This window comes from Euprymna scolopes, chromosome 11 (genome assembly GCF_053919585.1).
Source record: "Euprymna scolopes isolate OS-2025 chromosome 11, ASM5391958v1, whole genome shotgun sequence".
In the NCBI taxonomy this organism is placed as follows: Eukaryota; Metazoa; Mollusca; class Cephalopoda; order Sepiida; family Sepiolidae; genus Euprymna; species Euprymna scolopes.
This window is the reverse complement of record NC_136492.1, coordinates 40150346-40166746: the sequence shown is the minus strand read 5'-3', so window position 1 is coordinate 40166746 and position 16401 is coordinate 40150346. Positions and strand designations below refer to the sequence as shown.

Genomic DNA, 16401 nt, shown 5'->3' with positions numbered 1-16401 from the left:
CGTTGTCCAAATGTTATTGTACATGTGTAGTAAATATTCAAGGGATTCCTGGGGGAGTTGTTTGATGAATTCGTATCGGATTTCGTCAGGTCCCTCTGCTGTGTTGTGTGACATTTCTATTGAGTTTTTTAACTCTGTTATAGTGAACAGCTTGTTGTAGTGTTCCATGTTATTAGATGAAAAATTTAATTTTGTTCTTTCCTTTTTTGTTTTGATTTTCTGGAATTGTTGATTATTATTTGTTTTGCAGTTTTCTGCATAGGTTTTGGCCAGTAAATTTGCTATTTCTGTTTTAGTGGTGGTTTTATTTTGTCCTGTTACAAGATGTCTTATAGTGGAGGTTTGAGGTTTTCCAGAAATTTTGCTTACCATTTCCCAAATTTGTTTGGGTTTTGCATTTGTGTTGAGTTTACTTACATAGTCTTTCCAGCTTTCTTTTTTGGCTTCTTTTATTGTTCTGCATGATTTTGCTCAGTTTTTTAAACTCAATTAAATTTTGGGTAGTTGGTGTAGACTTGAATTTTTGTAGAGCTGCACATCGGAGTGTTGTTGCTTTTTGGCAATCTTCATTGAACCATGGTTTATTTCTCGATGCCTTTGTTTGTCCTTTAGGTATGCATTCCTTTGCTATAGTGGTAAGGGTTTCTGTAAAGCGATTATCTTCTAGATCTTGATTTTTGTTTCTTATTAATCTTTTTTTGCATTCTCTTTGGAATTTCTCCCAGTTTGCTCTTTTTAGTTTCCAGTGTATGGGAGTTTCCTCATTCAGGGTGGATGTTTCCAGTACGATTGGGAAGTGATCACTTTCATATGTATCATCTTATTTCCCATGTAAAGTCCGTAAAAGTTTTTGAATCACATAAGCTTAAGTCTATCGATGATCCTGATCCAGTGGCGGGGTTTAGATAGGTTGATGTTTTGTTGTTTAGTAAGCATAAATTTGTGTTGTTTATGAGTGTTTCCAATGTTTTGCCTTTGGGGTCTAGCTTTTTGCTACCCCATATTGGGTTGTGGCTGTTGAAGTCTCTCAGCAAAAGGTAGGGTTTGGGGAGTTGTTCTATAAGGTCGTTTATTTCTTTGGTATTTATAGTTTCGTTTGGGAGTATGTATATGGAACAGATAGTGATAGTTTTATGTAATGTAATTTGAACTGCTATTGCTTGTAGTTTTGTTTTTATATTTATTTTGCTATGAGGTATGTTTTTCCTGATTGAGTATTATTTGATTTTTTTTGTCTTGAGTGCCTTTCTTGGCTCCTGATTTCGATGTGCTCAAATTTGTTTTCGTCCTCAACGAGCACCATTTGTTTTTTGTTTATTATGTTGGTTTTCTTTAGTAGGTTTTGTTTTGGTAGGTGAAAAATCTTTGGGTTTAGTAGTAGTAGTATTCGATAAGTTTATAGTTTCAACTTCATCTCTCTGGGACTGGGGATTCTCCTTCAGGTCACATTTAGTTAGTTCAGTTATGTTTTCCTTTAATGTCCCCACTAGTAACTTTAATTCTTTCATCAGTTCAATTAGGTTGTTTTGTACTGTCTCTTGTTTTGAGGTTGGGCTATTTGTGGTTTTTACAATACTTGAGTATGTTGGGGAATCTGGTGTGCCTTCAACTAGTCTTCTTGCCTCCGGATATGGTAGATTTCTGGTGTGTTTGATTTTTGTTATAAGTTTTTCCTTTTTCCAAACTTCGCATTCCTTTTAATCAGCTGCATAGTTTTGCTTGCAGTTTGCACATTTTACTGGCATTTCGCAGTTTATGTGTTCCCCAATTCCACCACAATTTATGCATTTTGGTGGTCTGGTGCATCTATCTTTGTGGTGGTCGAATTTATTCCAATTGTGGCATCGTAATGGGTTTGGAATATAGATTTCTACCTTTTCTATAATATAGCCAATTTTTATTTCTGTGGGAGGTTTGGGAGTATTGAAATTTAAGATATAAGTGTTTGTTGGGATAGTTTGGTTATTTTTTTTAATGCTTATTCTTTTGATTTCTGTGACTCCTTGCTCCTTTAAGTTATTTTTAATTTCTTCTGGCGAGCAGAGTGCTAGTTTTGGGCTCTTTATCACACCCTTTGAAGAATTCAAGGTGATGTGGGGGTAGGCTTTTATTTTGAGGTTGTGGTTTTGATTTAGGAGTGTATTTGCTGAGAGTTTGTTTGGTACTTCTATTAGGAGGGTGTTGTTTTTTAGCTTTTTGATTTGTGTAGTTTTGGTTATCGATCTAATTTCTTTTTTGATAATGAATGGGGACAATTTGGTGATTGGAGTACTGCCCTCCATACATTCCAAAACAATGAACCTTGGGAATATTCTCTGATTGTCTAGTTCTATATCCGTGTCTGATTCATCTCCACTTTCTGGATGGGGTCGTTTTATTTTTTTTAGAAGCCATAAATTATATTTTTTTTCGCCCAAACACCTCAGGGATACAAGGATGATATACTCAAACAGTGAATGTATCTGCTTATGACGGTTTCTTCATTTACTTGGACCCAGCAAGTTATAATAAAGGGGTGTTGTAGCATCAGGTTTCACTATTTGATTGGCCTTTGCCGTCGCCTTCTAATATCAGTATATTTTTGTTCTTTAAAGGTGTTTGTGTGTGGTGTATTTGTATTTCTTTTTGTGAGGGTTTGCTATTATTAGGGCTTGGCATGACTAGCCGATTGATCGGGTCGGGAAGGACTGACCGCCCGTCTAACCGAAGTAAGGGCCAAAGTGGAGTGTTGTAGACTCATGGCCACTTGGGTCCGGGTCATGAGATACTCAGCCACCAGGATCCCATTCTAGAGCATTACGGGTCGCCACCCACGACCAACAGGTGGCCCCATTAAGGGACTTTTACTCTCTGCAGGGGGGCTGGTTGGTTGTTTTTGTTTTACGGCATATTAACCCTTTTCGGGTTATTTAATGCCAAATCCAAAGATTTTGAAGAAAAATTTTTTTTAATAGAATATATTTGTTTTCACGTCGGTTTCTATTGAACCCATAGTTGGGATCCTAACAGGTACTACCACTCCGGATCAGAGTGGACCTGGGAGTAATGGTAATTAAAGGGTGGCTCCACACTCCCCAAAGCCCACAAGCTGGGGCCTCACCACTGGATATAGTTTAAGGTCATAGCCAGGATCCCCATTGAGGGACTTTTACCCTCTGCAGGGGGGGCAGTCGGTGTATTCTAATGCCTCAACAACGGGGTTGGGGAATAGGAAAGGAAAAAGGAGAAGGGCAAGGGGAAGGGGGCTGTTTTGTTTTTGCAGAACATAATTAAGTTTTACAAAAGAGAATAGAAAAACAAACAGAAAATCGATGTAGGTGCATTTTGTCTCAGGAAGCCAATAGACAGCCTGATCTGGTAGCACCAGCATAATTTTGGGATATTTTTGTTTCTGTGACATGACAATTCAGTATATACTATTGGGCTTCGATTGAAATTCAATATTTCAGGTTTCAAATTTCGCTACAATAATGAAAAAGCACCGAGATCAAATATAAAAGTTATCTCTCTTTGGTATAATAAAAAAAAAAAAAAAAAAAAAAAGACTTATGCCAACAGTAAGATTCCTTAAAAATTGACCAAATTTTTATCACAAAATTTAAATTTATTTTACCTGGCTGTAACATTTAAAATATCACAAAGATATGAATTTCAAAAATCGGTTTGTGAAAGAAAAAGTTTTTAATTAACTCACTGGTTGGTAAGTCTCATTACCACATGTGTCACAAGTGTAAGTTGCGACTGACATTTTCGGCTTGACTTCTGTGGCTCTTGTCACAATGCCTTTAACGCATACTAATTTGCCAACATTTTCAGCCTTGATATCCCGCACAGACATCTGCTTTTGACGCGAAGTAGCCTTGAAAAAGACCTCACTAGAAAAGATTAAAAAATTCATCAAAAAATGTTTTAATTTTAAAAAAACTGAACAAAATTCCAATTCACTTTTAATATAAGTGTGTAACTTTCTGTTTGTATGTGTGTATTTTGAACTTTAGTTAGTTTCACCAATGATGCTCGGTTAAACAGAGCTAAGAGGAAAAAGACAAAACACCAATGTAATTTATGTACGACATGAAAAGAAACTGGAATCTTAAGACCTCCATCATTCCAGTAATTATAGTAACAACTAGACTCACAAAAAAAGAATTTCTAAATTACAAAAAAAAAAAAAAATTTGACAAAACGGTATGGCCCATTTGCATATGTTCGTTTAAAACCGAGTAAATTATTATATACATTTATATTTAGTAAATTACAGATAAGCAATAATTTTATCTTAATCCTCTTATAATTGATACTATTAAAGAGATTTTATTTTAAAAAGTTTTAGGATTTCATTTTCAAGAGATAATTATATGAAAACATCCAGTGTCAAATAGCACTCATGTTGTGGAGAACAGATCTCCGCTAAAAGGTCAAGAGCCATAAATAAGAAAAAAAAAATCTTTAATAGTTTTTAATAAAGAAATAATTTTACTTTTAATTTTATTCATACCAGGGGGGGGGGGTCTGCATTTGTGCTACATTTTTAAAAAGAAAATACATTTTACTTTATTGTGGGGTTTGCGACCAACTGTCTACACCTAAGTCTATTGTATCTATAAAAGTGAGGGTGTGTGCGAGGACAACTCTCAACCTATATACTCAAATTCTTTAATCTCGAAATTTGATATGTAGAGTGTTTAAACATGTGGAAAACTTCTTAATCAGTTTTTATCCAGAAAAAAAGGGCTGCTAAGGGAACAAAATTGAAAAATTGGCTCTTGTAGGTTATTGGATTTTATGTCAACTGTTTTATGACTGTGCATGCACAAATCCTTCACATGACAGCTTCCTTATGTTAAAAATAAGTAGGTTTAAAAACACTTTAAAAAGATCGTGGCAAGCAGGTATAATGGTTATCATACTTGACTCACTGCCTTTAGGTTTTAATCTCAGCTCGAGTACTTTTTTTTTTTTACTTACAAGTAAGCTGCTTTGAAAAAATACATTCACATGTCTCAGTTTCTTTCATTTTTTTTTATTATTACTTGTTTTTTTTTTGTTTTTTTAAAATGAACTTAACGTTATGTTTAATACCAGATAATGCCGGGTACACTGCTAGTCTGTACATCTAAAACTCAATTTCTATACGATTAGAAAAATTAGAAAGCAAAGAATCTACGTAAAATCTAAAAGTATATTCTTATGTAAAATCGACTGAGAAAGATGACAGAAGTAGGCATAATTTCGAAATAAAACAAGTCCTTCCACTTTCTTATTTAGCATTTCTTACGTTTCTCTTCGGGTACTTTTAATACAGTTTTCTAGAGGCATCTTTCATTTAGGTGGTTTTAGTAGCAATAATCAGTTTTCTAGAGGCATCTTTCATTTAGGTGGTTTTAGTAGCAATAATCAGTTTTCTAGAGGCATCTTTCATTTAGGTGGTTTTAGTAGCAATAATCAGTTTTCTAGAGGCATCTTTCATTTAGGTGGTTTTAGTAGCAATAATCAGTTTTCTAGAGGCATCTTTCATTTAGGTGGTTTTAGTAGCAATAATCAGTTTTCTAGAGGCATCTTTCATTTAGGTGGTTTTAGTAGCAATAATCAGTTTTCTAGAGGCATCTTTCATTTAGGTGGTTTTAGTAGCAATAATCAGTTTTCTAGAGGCATCTTTCATTTAGGTGGTTTTAGTAGCAATAATCAGTTTTCTAGAGCCATCTTTCATTTAGGTGGTTTTAGTAGCAATAATCAGTTTTCTAGAGCCATCTTTCATTTAGGTGGTTTTAGTAGCAATAATCAGTTTTCTAGAGGCATCTTTCATTTAGGTGGTTTTAGTAGCAATAATCAGTTTTCTAGAGGCATCTTTCATTTAGGTGGTTTTAGTAGCAATAATCAGTTTTCTAGAGGCATCTTTCATTTAGGTGGTTTTAGTAGCAATAATCAGTTTTCTAGAGGCATCTTTCATTTAGGTGGTTTTAGTAGCAATAATCAGTTTTCTAGAGCCATCTTTCATTTAGGTGGTTTTAGTAGCAATAATCAGTTTTCTAGAGGCATCTTTCATTTAGGTGGTTTTAGTAGCAATAATCAGTTTTCTAGAGGCATCTTTCATTTAGGTGGTTTTAGTAGCAATAATCAGTTTTCTAGAGGCATCTTTCATTTAGGTGGTTTTAGTAGCAATAATCAGTTTTCTAGAGGCATCTTTCATTTAGGTGGTTTTAGTAGCAATAATCAGTTTTCTAGAGGCATCTTTCATTTAGGTGGTTTTAGTAGCAATAATCAGTTTTCTAGAGGCATCTTTCATTTAGGTGGTTTTAGTAGCAATAATCAGTTTTCTAGAGGCATCTTTCATTTAGGTGGTTTTAGTAGCAATAATCAGTTTTCTAGAGGCATCTTTCATTTAGGTGGTTTTAGTAGCAATAATCAGTTTTCTAGAGGCATCTTTCATTTAGGTGGTTTTAGTAGCAATAATCAGTTTTCTAGAGGCATCTTTCATTTAGGTGGTTTTAGTAGCAATAATCAGTTTTCTAGAGGCATCTTTCATTTAGGTGGTTTTAGTAGCAATAATCAGTTTTCTAGAGGCATCTTTCATTTAGGTGGTTTTAGTAGCAATAATCAGTTTTCTAGAGCCATCTTTCATTTAGGTGGTTTTAGTAGCAATAATCAGTTTTCTAGAGGCATCTTTCATTTAGGTGGTTTTAGTAGCAATAATCAGTTTTCTAGAGGCATCTTTCATTTAGGTGGTTTTAGTAGCAATAATCAGTTTTCTAGAGGCATCTTTCATTTAGGTGGTTTTAGTAGCAATAATCAGTTTTCTAGAGGCATCTTTCATTTAGGTGGTTTTAGTAGCAATAATCAGTTTTCTAGAGGCATCTTTCATTTAGGTGGTTTTAGTAGCAATAATCAGTTTTCTAGAGGCATCTTTCATTTAGGTGGTTTTAGTAGCAATAATCAGTTTTCTAGAGCCATCTTTCATTTAGGTGGTTTTAGTAGCAATAATCAGTATTCTAGAGGCATCTTTCATTTAGGTGGTTTTAGTAGCAATAATCAGTTTTCTAGAGGCATCTTTCATTTAGGTGGTTTTAGTAGCAATAATCAGTTTTCTAGAGGCATCTTTCATTTAGGTGGTTTTAGTAGCAATAATCAGTTTTCTAGAGGCATCTTTCATTTAGGTGGTTTTAGTAGCAATAATCAGTTTTCTAGAGGCATCTTTCATTTAGGTGGTTTTAGTAGCAATAATCAGTTTTCTAGAGCCATCTTTCATTTAGGTGGTTTTAGTAGCAATAATCAGTTTTCTAGAGCCATCTTTCATTTAGGTGGTTTTAGTAGCAATAATCAGTTTTCTAGAGGCATCTTTCATTTAGGTGGTTTTAGTAGCAATAATCAGTTTTCTAGAGGCATCTTTCATTTAGGTGGTTTTAGTAGCAATAATCAGTTTTCTAGAGCCATCTTTCATTTAGGTGGTTTTAGTAGCAATAATCAGTTTTCTAGAGGCATCTTTCATTTAGGTGGTTTTAGTAGCAATAATCAGTTTTCTAGAGGCATCTTTCATTTAGGTGGTTTTAGTAGCAATAATCAGTTTTCTAGAGCCATCTTTCATTTAGGTGGTTTTAGTAGCAATAATCAGTTTTCTAGAGGCATCTTTCATTTAGGTGGTTTTAGTAGCAATAATCAGTTTTCTAGAGGCATCTTTCATTTAGGTGGTTTTAGTAGCAATAATCAGTTTTCTAGAGCCATCTTTCATTTAGGTGGTTTTAGTAGCAATAATCAGTTTTCTAGAGGCATCTTTCATTTAGGTGGTTATAGTAGCAATAATCAGTTTTCTAGAGGCATCTTTCATTTAGGTGGTTTTAGTAGCAATAATCAGTTTTCTAGAGCCATCTTTCATTTAGGTGGTTTTAGTAGCAATAATCAGTTTTCTAGAGGCATCTTTCATTTAGGTGGTTTTAGTAGCAATAATCAGTTTTCTAGAGGCATCTTTCATTTAGGTGGTTTTAGTAGCAATAATCAGTTTTCTAGAGGCATCTTTCATTTAGGTGGTTTTAGTAGCAATAATCAGTTTTCTAGAGGCATCTTTCATTTAGGTGGTTTTAGTAGCAATAATCAGTTTTCTAGAGGCATCTTTCATTTAGGTGGTTTTAGTAGCAATAATCAGTTTTCTAGAGCCATCTTTCATTTAGGTGGTTTTAGTAGCAATAATCAGTTTTCTAGAGGCATCTTTCATTTAGGTGGTTTTAGTAGCAATAATCAGTTTTCTAGAGGCATCTTTCATTTAGGTGGTTTTAGTAGCAATAATCAGTTTTCTAGAGGCATCTTTCATTTAGGTGGTTTTAGTAGCAATAATCAGTTTTCTAGAGGCATCTTTCATTTAGGTGGTTTTAGTAGCAATAATCAGTTTTCTAGAGGCATCTTTCATTTAGGTGGTTTTAGTAGCAATAATCAGTTTTCTAGAGGCATCTTTCATTTAGGTGGTTTTAGTAGCAATAATCAGTTTTCTAGAGGCATCTTTCATTTAGGTGGTTTTAGTAGCAATAATCAGTTTTCTAGAGGCATCTTTCATTTAGGTGGTTTTAGTAGCAATAATCAGTTTTCTAGAGGCATCTTTCATTTAGGTGGTTTTAGTAGCAATAATCAGTTTTCTAGAGGCATCTTTCATTTAGGTGGTTTTAGTAGCAATAATCAGTTTTCTAGAGGCATCTTTCATTTAGGTGGTTTTAGTAGCAATAATCAGTTTTCTAGAGGCATCTTTCATTTAGGTGGTTTTAGTAGCAATAATCAGTTTTCTAGAGCCATCTTTCATTTAGGTGGTTTTAGTAGCAATAATCAGTTTTCTAGAGGCATCTTTCATTTAGGTGGTTTTAGTAGCAATAATCAGTTTTCTAGAGGCATCTTTCATTTAGGTGGTTTTAGTAGCAATAATCAGTTTTCTAGAGCCATCTTTCATTTAGGTGGTTTTAGTAGCAATAATCAGTTTTCTAGAGGCATCTTTCATTTAGGTGGTTTTAGTAGCAATAATCAGTTTTCTAGAGGCATCTTTCATTTAGGTGGTTTTAGTAGCAATAATCAGTTTTCTAGAGGCATCTTTCATTTAGGTGGTTTTAGTAGCAATAATCAGTTTTCTAGAGGCATCTTTCATTTAGGTGGTTTTAGTAGCAATAATCAGTTTTCTAGAGGCATCTTTCATTTAGGTGGTTTTAGTAGCAATAATCAGTTTTCTAGAGCCATCTTTCATTTAGGTGGTTTTAGTAGCAATAATCAGTTTTCTAGAGCCATCTTTCATTTAGGTGGTTTTAGTAGCAATAATCAGTTTTCTAGAGGCATCTTTCATTTAGGTGGTTTTAGTAGCAATAATCAGTTTTCTAGAGCCATCTTTCATTTAGGTGGTTTTAGTAGCAATAATCAGTTTTCTAGAGGCATCTTTCATTTAGGTGGTTTTAGTAGCAATAATCAGTTTTCTAGAGGCATCTTTCATTTAGGTGGTTTTAGTAGCAATAATCAGTTTTCTAGAGGCATCTTTCATTTAGGTGGTTTTAGTAGCAATAATCAGTTTTCTAGAGGCATCTTTCATTTAGGTGGTTTTAGTAGCAATAATCAGTTTTCTAGAGGCATCTTTCATTTAGGTGGTTTTAGTAGCAATAATCAGTTTTCTAGAGCCATCTTTCATTTAGGTGGTTTTAGTAGCAATAATCAGTTTTCTAGAGGCATCTTTCATTTAGGTGGTTTTAGTAGCAATAATCAGTTTTCTAGAGCCATCTTTCATTTAGGTGGTTTTAGTAGCAATAATCAGTTTTCTAGAGGCATCTTTCATTTAGGTGGTTTTAGTAGCAATAATCAGTTTTCTAGAGGCATCTTTCATTTAGGTGGTTTTAGTAGCAATAATCAGTTTTCTAGAGGCATCTTTCATTTAGGTGGTTTTAGTAGCAATAATCAGTTTTCTAGAGGCATCTTTCATTTAGGTGGTTTTAGTAGCAATAATCAGTTTTCTAGAGGCATCTTTCATTTAGGTGGTTTTAGTAGCAATAATCAGTTTTCTAGAGGCATCTTTCATTTAGGTGGTTTTAGTAGCAATAATCAGTTTTCTAGAGGCATCTTTCATTTAGGTGGTTTTAGTAGCAATAATCAGTTTTCTAGAGGCATCTTTCATTTAGGTGGTTTTAGTAGCAATAATCAGTTTTCTAGAGGCATCTTTCATTTAGGTGGTTTTAGTAGCAATAATCAGTTTTCTAGAGGCATCTTTCATTTAGGTGGTTTTAGTAGCAATAATCAGTTTTCTAGAGGCATCTTTCATTTAGGTGGTTTTAGTAGCAATAATCAGTTTTCTAGAGCCATCTTTCATTTAGGTGGTTTTAGTAGCAATAATCAGTTTTCTAGAGGCATCTTTCATTTAGGTGGTTTTAGTAGCAATAATCAGTTTTCTAGAGCCATCTTTCATTTAGGTGGTTTTAGTAGCAATAATCAGTTTTCTAGAGGCATCTTTCATTTAGGTGGTTTTAGTAGCAATAATCAGTTTTCTAGAGCCATCTTTCATTTAGGTGGTTTTAGTAGCAATAATCAGTTTTCTAGAGGCATCTTTCATTTAGGTGGTTTTAGTAGCAATAATCAGTTTTCTAGAGGCATCTTTCATTTAGGTGGTTTTAGTAGCAATAATCAGTTTTCTAGAGGCATCTTTCATTTAGGTGGTTTTAGTAGCAATAATCAGTTTTCTAGAGCCATCTTTCATTTAGGTGGTTTTAGTAGCAATAATCAGTTTTCTAGAGGCATCTTTCATTTAGGTGGTTTTAGTAGCAATAATCAGTTTTCTAGAGGCATCTTTCATTTAGGTGGTTTTAGTAGCAATAATCAGTTTTCTAGAGGCATCTTTCATTTAGGTGGTTTTAGTAGCAATAATCAGTTTTCTAGAGGCATCTTTCATTTAGGTGGTTTTAGTAGCAATAATCAGTTTTCTAGAGGCATCTTTCATTTAGGTGGTTTTAGTAGCAATAATCAGTTCTCTAGAGCCATCTTTCATTTAGGTGGTTTTAGTAGCAATAATCAGTTTTCTAGAGCCATCTTTCATTTAAGTGGTTTTAGTAGCAATAATCAGTTTTCTAGAGGCATCTTTCATTTAGGTGGTTTTAGTAGCAATAATCAGTTTTCTAGAGGCATCTTTCATTTAGGTGGTTTTAGTAGCAATAATCAGTTTTCTAGAGCCATCTTTCATTTAGGTGGTTTTAGTAGCAATAATCAGTTTTCTAGAGGCATCTTTCATTTAGGTGGTTTTAGTAGCAATAATCAGTTTTCTAGAGGCATCTTTCATTTAGGTGGTTTTAGTAGCAATAATCAGTTTTCTAGAGCCATCTTTCATTTAGGTGGTTTTAGTAGCAATAATCAGTTTTCTAGAGGCATCTTTCATTTAGGTGGTTTTAGTAGCAATAATCAGTTTTCTAGAGCCATCTTTCATTTAGGTGGTTTTAGTAGCAATAATCAGTTTTCTAGAGGCATCTTTCATTTAGGTGGTTTTAGTAGCAATAATCAGTTTTCTAGAGGCATCTTTCATTTAGGTGGTTTTAGTAGCAATAATCAGTTTTCTAGAGCCATCTTTCATTTAGGTGGTTTTAGTAGCAATAATCAGTTTTCTAGAGGCATCTTTCATTTAGGTGGTTTTAGTAGCAATAATCAGTTTTCTAGAGCCATCTTTCATTTAGGTGGTTTTAGTAGCAATAATCAGTTTTCTAGAGCCATCTTTCATTTAGGTGGTTTTAGTAGCAATAATCAGTTTTCTAGAGGCATCTTTCATTTAGGTGGTTTTAGTAGCAATAATCAGTTTTCTAGAGGCATCTTTCATTTAGGTGGTTTTAGTAGCAATAATCAGTTTTCTAGAGGCATCTTTCATTTAGGTGGTTTTAGTAGCAATAATCAGTTTTCTAGAGGCATCTTTCATTTAGGTGGTTTTAGTAGCAATAATCAGTTTTCTAGAGGCATCTTTCATTTAGGTGGTTTTAGTAGCAATAATCAGTTTTCTAGAGGCATCTTTCATTTAGGTGGTTTTAGTAGCAATAATCAGTTTTCTAGAGCCATCTTTCATTTAGGTGGTTTTAGTAGCAATAATCAGTTTTCTAGAGGCATCTTTCATTTAGGTGGTTTTAGTAGCAATAATCAGTTTTCTAGAGGCATCTTTCATTTAGGTGGTTTTAGTAGCAATAATCAGTTTTCTAGAGGCATCTTTCATTTAGGTGGTTTTAGTAGCAATAATCAGTTTTCTAGAGGCATCTTTCATTTAGGTGGTTTTAGTAGCAATAATCAGTTTTCTAGAGGCATCTTTCATTTAGGTGGTTTTAGTAGCAATAATCAGTTTTCTAGAGGCATCTTTCATTTAGGTGGTTTTAGTAGCAATAATCAGTTTTCTAGAGGCATCTTTCATTTAGGTGGTTTTAGTAGCAATAATCAGTTTTTTAGAGCCATCTTTCATTTAGGTGGTTTTAGTAGCAATAATCAGTTTTCTAGAGGCATCTTTCATTTAGGTGGTTTTAGTAGCAATAATCAGTTTTCTAGAGCCATCTTTCATTTAGGTGGTTTTAGTAGCAATAATCAGTTTTCTAGAGGCATCTTTCATTTAGTTGGTTTTAGTAGCAATAATCAGTTTTCTAGAGGCATCTTTCATTTAGGTGGTTTTAGTAGCAATAATCAGTTTTCTAGAGCCATCTTTCATTTAGGTGGTTTTAGTAGCAATAATCAGTTTTCTAGAGGCATCTTTCATTTAGGTGGTTTTAGTAGCAATAATCAGTTTTCTAGAGGCATCTTTCATTTAGGTGGTTTTAGTAGCAATAATCAGTTTTCTAGAGGCATCTTTCATTTAGGTGGTTTTAGTAGCAATAATCAGTTTTCTAGAGGCATCTTTCATTTAGGTGGTTTTAGTAGCAATAATCAGTTTTCTAGAGGCATCTTTCATTTAGGTGGTTTTAGTAGCAATAATCAGTTTTCTAGAGCCATCTTTCATTTAGGTGGTTTTAGTAGCAATAATCAGTTTTCTAGAGCCATCTTTCATTTAGGTGGTTTTAGTAGCAATAATCAGTTTTCTAGAGGCATCTTTCATTTAGGTGGTTTTAGTAGCAATAATCAGTTTTCTAGAGCCATCTTTCATTTAGGTGGTTTTAGTAGCAATAATCAGTTTTCTAGAGGCATCTTTCATTTAGGTGGTTTTAGTAGCAATAATCAGTTTTCTAGAGGCATCTTTCATTTAGGTGGTTTTAGTAGCAATAATCAGTTTTCTAGAGGCATCTTTCATTTAGGTGGTTTTAGTAGCAATAATCAGTTTTCTAGAGGCATCTTTCATTTAGGTGGTTTTAGTAGCAATAATCAGTTTTCTAGAGGCATCTTTCATTTAGGTGGTTTTAGTAGCAATAATCAGTTTTCTAGAGGCATCTTTCATTTAGGTGGTTTTAGTAGCAATAATCAGTTTTCTAGAGCCATCTTTCATTTAGGTGGTTTTAGTAGCAATAATCAGTTTTCTAGAGGCATCTTTCATTTAGGTGGTTTTAGTAGCAATAATCAGTTTTCTAGAGCCATCTTTCATTTAGGTGGTTTTAGTAGCAATAATCAGTTTTCTAGAGGCATCTTTCATTTAGGTGGTTTTAGTAGCAATAATCAGTTTTCTAGAGGCATCTTTCATTTAGGTGGTTTTAGTAGCAATAATCAGTTTTCTAGAGGCATCTTTCATTTAGGTGGTTTTAGTAGCAATAATCAGTTTTCTAGAGCCATCTTTCATTTAGGTGGTTTTAGTAGCAATAATCAGTTTTCTAGAGCCATCTTTCATTTAGGTGGTTTTAGTAGCAATAATCAGTTTTCTAGAGGCATCTTTCATTTAGGTGGTTTTAGTAGCAATAATCAGTTTTCTAGAGCCATCTTTCATTTAGGTGGTTTTAGTAGCAATAATCAGTTTTCTAGAGGCATCTTTCATTTAGGTGGTTTTAGTAGCAATAATCAGTTTTCTAGAGGCATCTTTCATTTAGGTGGTTTTAGTAGCAATAATCAGTTTTCTAGAGGCATCTTTCATTTAGGTGGTTTTAGTAGCAATAATCAGTTTTCTAGAGGCATCTTTCATTTAGGTGGTTTTAGTAGCAATAATCAGTTTTCTAGAGGCATCTTTCATTTAGGTGGTTTTAGTAGCAATAATCAGTTTTCTAGAGGCATCTTTCATTTAGGTGGTTTTAGTAGCAATAATCAGTTTTCTAGAGCCATCTTTCATTTAGGTGGTTTTAGTAGCAATAATCAGTTTTCTAGAGGCATCTTTCATTTAGGTGGTTTTAGTAGCAATAATCAGTTTTCTAGAGCCATCTTTCATTTAGGTGGTTTTAGTAGCAATAATCAGTTTTCTAGAGGCATCTTTCATTTAGGTGGTTTTAGTAGCAATAATCAGTTTTCTAGAGGCATCTTTCATTTAGGTGGTTTTAGTAGCAATAATCAGTTTTCTAGAGGCATCTTTCATTTAGGTGGTTTTAGTAGCAATAATCAGTTTTCTAGAGGCATCTTTCATTTAGGTGGTTTTAGTAGCAATAATCAGTTTTCTAGAGGCATCTTTCATTTAGGTGGTTTTAGTAGCAATAATCAGTTTTCTAGAGGCATCTTTCATTTAGGTGGTTTTAGTAGCAATAATCAGTTTTCTAGAGGCATCTTTCATTTAGGTGGTTTTAGTAGCAATAATCAGTTTTCTAGAGGCATCTTTCATTTAGGTGGTTTTAGTAGCAATAATCAGTTTTCTAGAGGCATCTTTCATTTAGGTGGTTTTAGTAGCAATAATCAGTTTTCTAGAGGCATCTTTCATTTAGGTGGTTTTAGTAGCAATAATCAGTTTTCTAGAGGCATCTTTCATTTAGGTGGTTTTAGTAGCAATAATCAGTTTTCTAGAGGCATCTTTCATTTAGGTGGTTTTAGTAGCAATAATCAGTTTTCTAGAGGCATCTTTCATTTAGGTGGTTTTAGTAGCAATAATCAGTTTTCTAGAGGCATCTTTCATTTAGGTGGTTTTAGTAGCAATAATCAGTTTTCTAGAGGCATCTTTCATTTAGGTGGTTTTAGTAGCAATAATCAGTTTTCTAGAGGCATCTTTCATTTAGGTGGTTTTAGTAGCAATAATCAGTTTTCTAGAGGCATCTTTCATTTAGGTGGTTTTAGTAGCAATAATCAGTTTTCTAGAGGCATCTTTCATTTAGGTGGTTTTAGTAGCAATAATCAGTTTTCTAGAGGCATCTTTCATTTAGGTGGTTTTAGTAGCAATAATCAGTTTTCTAGAGGCATCTTTCATTTAGGTGGTTTTAGTAGCAATAATCAGTTTTCTAGAGGCATCTTTCATTTAGGTGGTTTTAGTAGCAATAATCAGTTTTCTAGAGGCATCTTTCATTTAGGTGGTTTTAGTAGCAATAATCAGTTTTCTAGAGGCATCTTTCATTTAGGTGGTTTTAGTAGCAATAATCAGTTTTCTAGAGGCATCTTTCATTTAGGTGGTTTTAGTAGCAATAATCAGTTTTCTAGAGGCATCTTTCATTTAGGTGGTTTTAGTAGCAATAATCAGTTTTCTAGAGGCATCTTTCATTTAGGTGGTTTTAGTAGCAATAATCAGTTTTCTAGAGGCATCTTTCATTTAGGTGGTTTTAGTAGCAATAATCAGTTTTCTAGAGGCATCTTTCATTTAGGTGGTTTTAGTAGCAATAATCAGTTTTCTAGAGCCATCTTTCATTTAGGTGGTTTTAGTAGCAATAATCAGTTTTCTAGAGGCATCTTTCATTTAGGTGGTTTTAGTAGCAATAATCAGTTTTCTAGAGGCATCTTTCATTTAGGTGGTTTTAGTAGCAATAATCAGTTTTCTAGAGGCATCTTTCATTTAGGTGGTTTTAGTAGCAATAATCAGTTTTCTAGAGGCATCTTTCATTTAGGTGGTTTTAGTAGCAATAATCAGTTTTCTAGAGCCATCTTTCATTTAGGTGGTTTTAGTAGCAATAATCAGTTTTCTAGAGGCATCTTTCATTTAGGTGGTTTTAGTAGCAATAATCAGTTTTCTAGAGGCATCTTTCATTTAGGTGGTTTTAGTAGCAATAATCAGTTTTCTAGAGGCATCTTTCATTTAGGTGGTTTTAGTAGCAATAATCAGTTTTCTAGAGGCATCTTTCATTTAGGTGGTTTTAGTAGCAATAATCAGTTTTCTAGAGCCATCTTTCATTTAGGTGGTTTTAGTAGCAATAATCAGTTTTCTAGAGGCATCTTTCATTTAGGTGGTTTTAGTAGCAATAATCAGTTTTCTAGAGCCATCTTTCATTTAGGTGGTTTTAGTAGCAATAATCAGTTTTCTAGAGGCATCTTTCATTTAGGTGGTTTTAGTAGCAATAATCAGTTTTCTAGAGGCATCTTTCATTTAGGTGGTTTTAGTAGCAATAATCAGTTTTCTAG

The 16401-nt window shown here is 33.8% G+C and overlaps 1 protein-coding gene across 1 annotated transcript in view; it reads right to left on the bottom strand.

Annotated features, from left to right (window-relative positions):
• LOC145287844 (DNA replication licensing factor mcm7-like) overlaps positions 1-16401 on the bottom strand; it is a 126458-nt gene that overhangs the window by 60774 nt on the left and 49283 nt on the right. The window contains exon 5 of the mRNA XM_080135720.1: positions 3695-3875. Within this exon, the coding sequence (XP_079991846.1) occupies positions 3695-3875 (181 nt within the window). The remainder of the gene's footprint in view (positions 1-3694; positions 3876-16401) is intronic.